Raw genomic sequence first — 8,614 nt, 5'->3', positions numbered from 1 at the left:
GAGCCAGGAGGAGTAACCCCTGAGCATGGCTGGATTTGACCCAAAAACCAAAAGAAAAAAAATCAATCATATTCATGGGTATGTAATATCTCATTATGTTAACTAATATTTCCTAGATGATTAATGATATTGAGTATATTTTTGTATATATATGCTTCAAAATTATTTATTTATTTTGGTTTCTGGGCTACACCTGGCAATGATCAAAGTATTCTTAGGGCTCAAGGATCACTTCTGTGGGCTCAGGCAACTATATGGGTGCCAAGAACTGAATGTCAGCCAGTTGGGTGCAAGGCAAGCACCCTACCCACTGTGCTATAACTCTGACACTTCATATAATTCCCTTCCCCACCCAAAAGCAAGGATAACTATGCTTTAAGGCTATTACACATATCAAATATTTCTGTATTTATTATAATTTTAAAGAAATATCTTTCAGTTAGGTGAACAAATATTTATTCAATTTGCACAATTTATTTGCTTTTTTTTGTTTGTTTGTTTTTAGGCCACCTTAGTGACTCTCAGGGGTTACTCCTGCTATAAGCTCAGAAATCACTCCTGGCTTGGGGGACCATACAGGTGTCCGAGGATTGAACCTAGGTCCATCCTGGGTTGACTGTGTGCAAGGCGAATGCCCTACTGCTGTGCTATCTCCGGCCCCAATTTATTTGCTTTTTAAAAATTTACCTATGGTAGTACTTTATGAAGAATAAAAGCCTTAAGAAAAGACAAAAATCAGGGGCTGGAGAGATAGCATAAAGGTAAAGCATTTGCCTTACATGCACAAGTATGGTGGTTTGAATCCCGGCATCCCATATGGTCTCCTGTGCCTGCCCGGGGTGATTTCTGAGTGTAGAGCCAGGGGTAACCCCTGAGCCCTGCTGGGTGTGACCCAAAAACAACAACCAACCAACCAAACAATAAAGGATAAAAAACTCTGAACAGGTTTTTTTACTGGGTTATTTCTATAAGAGACTGCTGAGCATGGGTTGGAATAATAGTTCAGCAGGTACAGTGCTTACCTTTAAGAGACAAGTCAGGTTCAGTTCCTGTCATAAACTATGGTCCACTAGCACTGCCAAGACTCAACCCTAGCACCATGCCAGGAGTAAACACTGAGCACTCCCAGATTTGGGCACCTCTCCCAAGAAACAGACTTCTGAGGGTCCTTGCTATTTTGAGAACATTCTAAGCTTAATTAAGGATAATTTTATATAAAATTATTCAAAAAATCTAATATAAAATATAAACATCAATAATTCACAGGAAAAAGTTCATTATGGAAGACATGCAGCAGAATGGAAATGACAAAGCAATTTTCACAAGTTAGCTCTACCAATATTACCTGGGAAATTTGTTGTAACAAATTCTTTGAATTGTGGTAGTTTATTTACAGTCTGATCTGTCTTAATCTTGGCTGTTAGATTATATATATTGCAAAACTTGTGTTTGAGGTGTTGAGGGCTCCCTAGGTACTTGAATGTTCCATTGACCATAATGGCCATCCTGGTACAGATAGCCTCACAGTCTTCCATGCTAGGGGAGACAAAACAGAATCCCTTTTATAAGAAACATTTAACATTTCAAAACATAGTCAGTTCTGGATTCTAAAGTAACAATTGCAGTAGGGAAGCTGTAAAGTTCAGGGAATTATTACAGACCATATTTATAAATAGAAGATTTTAAAATTTGAAAGAAACTTAGATAGTTATTAAATGCACAGAGATAGCATGAAGGTAAAGCATTTGTCTTGCATGCAGAAAGTCGGTGGTTCGAATCCCGGCATCCCATATGGTCCCCTGAGCCTGCCAGGAGCGACTTCTGAGCATAGAACCAGGAGTAACTCCTGAGCATGGCTGGGTGTGACCCAAAAACCAAATAAATAAATAAATAAATACACAAAAAAGACCCCCAACTTTCTATTGCCTGTCAGTTATATTATTAGAACCCTGGATTTTTGGCTAAATAAGAACCAAATTTCACCAACTTTGTAGCTCATGTAGTTAGCTAAACTTTCTGACATATATTTTCTGCTCCAATTTCTTCCAATATGCTTATAATTCTCAACTAAGTCTCCCACTAGGTTATACCTGTGGGAAGATATAACAACAGCTTTGCCATTTTTACACATCCATGTAACTGTGTCCTGGAGGAAGTTCATGGTTGTTGGATCTCTACTACTAGATGGCTCATCCAGGAAGACAACTGAAGTATTTCCCATTAAGGCAATAGCAGCATTCAATCTACGTTTGCTTCCAAAACTTCAACATCAAAGGAGAAAGAAAGTGAAGAAGATAAAGGGTAAGAGTATATATAACATGCCACTAATTCAAAGGACAGAACTGACTCATGTCTAAACAATGAATTTGAATAGAGATACTTTAATTTTGGTAATTAATCTCAGTATCACTAGTGGTGAAATCTTTTGATTTGGGGAGAAAAAGGGATATAGGAATGATATCCCTGTATCATATATAGATATAGGAATGACAGTGCTCTTTCCTTTTAAATGCAGAGGATGGAGCTTATGTTCGACAAAATTCACACAAGTGGGTCTATTTTGTTCCTGACACCTGAACTATGAATTCTGACAGGACATTACATTTTTTTTCACAGTTTTTCCTCTGAGTTAGAGAGACATCTTACTGATTGCACAATACTGACACATTTTTAGCAGAGTAGATAGATATGTATATAGTTAAGCTTAATAAATGAAACAGCATGTCTCACCTGTATTTGGAGACAAACTCATCAGCATGGGTTTCCAGGTGCAATGAAAATATAAAGGCTTCTACATATTTATAAATGTCAGGTTCAGGGACACCCCGCAGTCTGGCATACATAATTAGTAATTCTCGACCTGTCATATGTGTCATCATAGGGTTTCTTTCAGGACTATAGCCAATTTTTGACCTAACCTGAGTCAAGAGGTGATAACAAATAACACATCCTTGTTAGCAATATAAGTGAACATATAGTTCAACATTGAAGAGATCAAATACCTATATTTTATAGCCCAGATCACTAAGAAAGTTTGATATCCAGAGAGCTTTCTGTGAAGGATTATTTTCTATTCTAAAGAATATTGACAGCTGGAACCCAATGTAGTAAAATGGAGTTCTAATATTCCTGATTGAATTTTTATTTTTTGTTTTTTTTTGGGTCACACCCGCCATTACTCAGGGATTACTCCTGGCTCTATGCTCAGAAATCACTCCTGGCAGGTTCGGGGGACCATATGGAATGCTGGGATTCGAACCATTGTCCGTCTGCATGCAAGACAAATGCCTTATCTCCATGCTATCTTTCTGGCCCCCTGAATATTTTAACATCTATTTATTGTGCATATTATGAAGCAAAGGTAGATTTTTTTTTTCTAGGTGAAATCTGATGCTACTCAACTATCATTAGAAAAGAGATATTTGGGAGCCATAGTGGTGGCACAAGTGATAGGGCATTTGCCTTGCACACACTAACCTAGGACAGACTGTGGTTCGATTTCCCGGCATCTCATATGGTCCCCAAGCCAGGAGCGATTTCTGAGCCCAAAAGCTAGGAGTAACCCCAGCGTCACAGAGTGCGGGCCCCCCCCCCCAAAAAAAGAAATGAGACATTTTGTCTAGTTTCTAGATGGAATAGACTGAAAAATCAGAACCTCCCATGTGTCACTAAATTCTCAAGGGCTTGAACCCTTAAGAGATTTTTTTCAAGATCTTGCTCTATGTATGATGGTGGTTCGAATCCCAGCATCCCATATGGTCCCCTGAGCCTGCCAGGAGCGATTTCTGAGCATAGAGCCAGGAGCAACCCCTGAGCGCTGCCGGGTGTGACCCAGAAACCAAAACCAGACCAAAACAAAACCTCACATCAGAGTTAGGTTAGAATACTGAATATTTCGGAGAAATTTGCATTTCTGTGGTTATCTTTTCTGATTTCTGCCTTTTGGATCACACCCAGTGTTGCTTGGGGTTGCTCCTGGCTCTGTGCTCAGAAATTACTCCAGCAGACTCAGAGGACCATATGGGATGCTGGGGAGTGAACCCAGATTGGCCACATGCAAGGCAAACACCCTGTCTGCTGTGCTATTATTCGTGCCCCTTAATTTTGAGGGGGAGTCACATGTGGAAGTGCTCAAGGCTTTTTCTGGCAGACTTAGGGAACTATATGAGGTGCCAGCAATTTAACCCAGGATTACAGCATGCAAGACCCTACTTGCTATACTATCTCTGGCTCGCATCTTTTTATTAGCTAAATATTTGTCAATATTTTAAAATTTCTTTTGAATGACTGGTTCTTGGTTTCATTAATCTTTTGCTTTGTGTTTGTTGTTTCTATGTTGTGCAATTTTGCTTTAACTTTTGATTATTTCTTCCCTTCTACTAATTTGGAATTTCTAGTACTTTGTGTGATGTCAATTTGAGAGTAGTCTTGCTTCAAATCTATTTGGTTATAAATTTTCCTTTTAGTACTGTTTTCAAGTAAATAAACAAAATTATATTTTATTATATTGACTTTTCTGTGTGGCCAATATACTCAATGACTTGAATGAATTCTAAAGTTTCTATTACTACTGTTGTATTGCTCTTGGTGTTTTTTGTCAAGTATATTATAGTTCTTAATATTTTGATATCATTTGGTTCAGAGCATTGTATTTTTGCTGTATTAAACTCTTTATGTTTGGTTTTTGGGCCACACCCAGTGGTTCTCAGGAATTATCCTGGTGGTGCTCAGGAGACCATATGGGATTCTGAGGATCAAAACTGGACGAACACCCTACCCACTTGCTCTAACTTTGGCTCCTGTTGTGTAGAATTACTTTCTTTGTCTTTTATTTGCTTTTTCAATTTGAAGACAGTTTTGTCTATTATTAAGTATAATTGTTCCTGCCTTTTTTTATGCTGTCCTGTCACTTTTTCCTGTGTGGTTGTTTTTCAATCATGCACTTTGAGCCTGTATATAACATTAGCATTTTATTTTATTTTATTTTAATTTTTATTGTGACCAAAGTGCATTACAAATCTTTCACTGCATCATTTATGGTACATAGTGACAATGAATGAGGGGCATTCCCACCACCAGTGCTGTCCTCCCTCCACCCCTGTTCCCAGCATGTATTCCATATCTCCCTCCTTTACCCCCCAGAATGCTAGTGCAACTGGTCTCCACTTTACAGCTTGTTGTAGATTGAGCATCCATTCCACCATCACTGAAGATAAAATGGATAAGAAAAAAGGAAGAAAAAAATTTGGTAACAACTACCAAAGAAAGAAAGAAGAGAAAAAAATAAGAAAAAAAAATGGAAGAAAAAAATTCACCCAGCAAAGAAAAATTAAAAAAATCACCAAATAATAACCACAAGAGTGAAAAAGAAAGAGAAAAGTGGAAGAAAAAAGAGAAGAAAAATAAAGTCAAAAACTAGTAAATCAAAACAAAACAACTGATTTGTTTTCCTTATAACCACACTCAAATGGAGATAAAACCCTGTTAATATCTTCATTTTCTCCTCTGCCAGTCTTTGTTATTATTACTATTGTTGTTATTGCAACAACTTGGTTGTGGTGGGTGCTCGTATGAAATTTGGTTATGTACTCACTGAGGGTCATATATTTTGCTGTGGGGTTCATACAATTTTTGTTGTGATACTCATTGGGGTTCTCAAAATTTAGCTGTGAGACTTATACAGACCTAATTGTGGTGTATAGTGTGCCAGAGATTACATACTCTGTGTGGTGCTAGGGATCACAAATGGTGTTGCAGGATTGCACAAAGTATGTGGGATGGTGATAGTGATGGAACTTGTGATCTCAAGAAAGGCACTTTCCCATAGTCCTGTATTCCAGCCCTTACTCTTAATATATTTCACTTTTTTTTTGGTTTTTCAGGCCACACCCGCCTGATGCTCAGGGGTTACTCCTGGCTAAGCACTCAGGAATTGCCCCTGGCTTGGGAGGACCATATGGGACGCCGGAGGATTGAACTACGGTCCTTCCTTGGCTAGCGCTTGCAAGGCAGACACCTTACCTCTAGTGCCACTTTGCAGGCCCCAACATCTATTTTTTCTAATTATCATTTTCCATTCTGTTTTTGTTTTTGAGTCACACCCTGCAGTGCTCAGGGGTTACTTCTGGCTCTATGCTCAGAAATCACTCTTGGCAGGCTCAGGGGACCATATGGGATGCTGGGATTTGAACCACCATCCTTCTGCATGCAAGGCAAACACCCTACCTCATGCTATCTCTCCAGCCCCGTCTAATTACCATTTTATATCAAACCCCAAAAGTGTCATAGCAGACTAAACAACATGGTTTGTCCTGTTTCTACTTTGATTTAGACTTTTTTTTTTAGCCTAAATGAATGGATATTTTCCTTTGACAAACTTAATATGCTAGCATGACAACTGCTGTCCCTGGGGTCTGTTACTTTTGGAAAAGGAATATATACATTAATGCTTCAAGTTTTCCACTCTTATCCCAAAGTCATTTGCTGACTTCTTCTCCCTTAGGACACCAATTCAGTAAAGAGTTAAGAAATACCTTCCAAATATTCTCAATGATGTTAATGCCATCAATTAGCACAACTCCAGAGGTTGTGGTTTCCTTTCCTGTAATCATTTTAAATGTAGTGCTTTTTCCAGCTCCATCTAATCCAAGTAATCCAAAACACTCTGACTTTTGGACTATGAGTGAGATGTTTCTCACAGCATTTACAATTGGACACTTAAAATAAATCTGAAAGAAAACTCACAGTGTATTAAAGCACCAATATGGACCACCCATAATCATAACTCCCTGTGGATTATTAGTTGTGAGTAGTTTTACAAAAGTTCTTTCTGTTTTAACACTCTATTTACCAAAATATTCATCCATCCATCTATCCGTATATTTATCCATCCATCCATCCATTTATCTTTATATAATGTACACAAGAGCTATAGTAATACAGTAAGTAATCCTTGAATAAAATATTTTCATAGTAATAATTTTGTGATAACTAACAAAAATGAGAAAAAATACTAGCCCAAGTTTATATCTTTCTTTTTTTTTTTTTTTTGGTTTTTGGGCCACACCCGTTTGACGCTCAGGGGTTACTCCTGGCTATGTGCTCAGAAATCGCCCCTGGCTTGGGGGAACCATATGGGACACCGGGGGATCGAACCGCGGTCCGTTCCTTGGTAGCGCTTACAAGGCAGACACCTTATCTCTAGCGCCACCTTCCCGACCCCTATATCTTTCTTTTTATGCTTTTCTATTTTCATTTTTCTCTTCCATTTTATTTTTTATCTCCATTTTTTCAATAACTTTGCTTTCTCTTATCTAGAAACAATATGTATCTAGCAACAAAGGTATTATTCTAAGATCTGTTTTAGTATATGCTTTTTCACTTAAAGTTTTAACAACTAAATAGGTCATTTAGGGAGGACTATCAATAAGTAATACTATTAAAGAATAGTAAAGTTATTTGCAGGAACAGTGGGGGTTAAGCTTAGTTCCCAATGCCTTTTTTTTTTTTTTTTACCTTTGTAACTTCTTTAAGAACCAGTGGAGTATTGTTCAATTTAGGAGCTACAGCATTATTATCTTCTTTTTCTTCTGCATCTTGATCTTTGTCTTTCATGCATTGTTCATCGGTCACTAAATTAGTTTTCGGCAAAGCCTACATTTACAAGGCAAAAATCACAGATGTAAATAGAGTTTAAGATAACTTGTTTTTACTGAGTGGTTTTTGGAAAACTGATTTGAGGGTGTTGTCTCAGAAGCATCAGAAAAGGCTTGAGTAATTTCTAAAAGCTTTCCTATCAATTTTCTGAATTCATACATAAATTTATTTAAAATTTTTTAATAATATCTTTATTTAAGCACCATGGTTACAAACATGTTCATAGTTGGGTTTCAGTCATAAAATGTACTTCCCGCTTCACCAGTGCAACCTTCCTGCCACGCCACCAATGTCCCTTATCTCCATCCTCCCCCATCCCCTTCCTGTTTTAGAGACAGCATTCTATTTCTCTCACTCACTGTCATTTTCAAGAGAGTTGTTATTCTGGTTATTTCTCTAACTGAACTCACCACTCTTTGTGGTAAGCTTCAAATCATAGTTAGTCCTTCCAGGCCTCATTTCTATTGGCTCTGGATATTATTAACATACTGTCTTTTATTTTTCTTAAATCCCACAGATGAGTAAGACTATTCTGTGTCTATCTCTCTCCTGACTTATTTCACTCAGTATAATAGTTTCCATGTTCATCCATGTATAGGAAAATTTCATGACTTCATTTTTTTCTAACAGGTATTCCATTGTATAGATGTATTTTGGGTCACACCCAGCAGTGCTCAGGTATAGATGTACCACAGTTTCTTTGTGTGTGTGTGTGTGTGTGTGTGTGTGTGTGTGTGTGTGTGTGTGTGTGTGTGTGTGTGTGGTTTTTGGGTCACACCCAGCAGTGCTCAGGGGTTCCTCCTGACAGGCTCGGGGAACCAAATGGGATGCCGGGATTCGAACTACTGTCCTTCTGCATGCAAAGCAAACGTCTTAACTCCATGCTATTTTTCCGCCCCCAATGTACCACAGTTTCTGTAGACACATCTGTTGTTGGGCACCTGGTTGTTTCCAGATT

The 8,614-nt window shown here is 38.1% G+C and overlaps 1 protein-coding gene across 1 annotated transcript in view; it reads right to left on the bottom strand.

The window, feature by feature from the left end:
- The window catches only part of LOC126029909 (phospholipid-transporting ATPase ABCA3-like), a 142,093-nt gene that overhangs the window by 4,802 nt on the left and 128,677 nt on the right, over window positions 1–8,614 (bottom strand). The window contains exons 24-28 of the mRNA XM_049788150.1: window positions 7,516–7,653; window positions 6,534–6,728; window positions 2,731–2,918; window positions 2,091–2,261; window positions 1,346–1,536 (exon numbers count right to left, since the gene is read on the bottom strand). Coding sequence (XP_049644107.1) covers window positions 1,346–1,536; window positions 2,091–2,261; window positions 2,731–2,918; window positions 6,534–6,728; window positions 7,516–7,653 — 883 coding nt within the window. The remainder of the gene's footprint in view (window positions 1–1,345; window positions 1,537–2,090; window positions 2,262–2,730; window positions 2,919–6,533; window positions 6,729–7,515; window positions 7,654–8,614) is intronic.

This window comes from Suncus etruscus, chromosome 15, assembly GCF_024139225.1.
Source record: "Suncus etruscus isolate mSunEtr1 chromosome 15, mSunEtr1.pri.cur, whole genome shotgun sequence".
NCBI lineage: Eukaryota > Metazoa > Chordata > Mammalia > Eulipotyphla > Soricidae > Suncus > Suncus etruscus.
The sequence above is the reverse complement of the archived record's forward strand: the minus strand, read 5'-3'. Positions and strand labels throughout refer to the sequence as shown.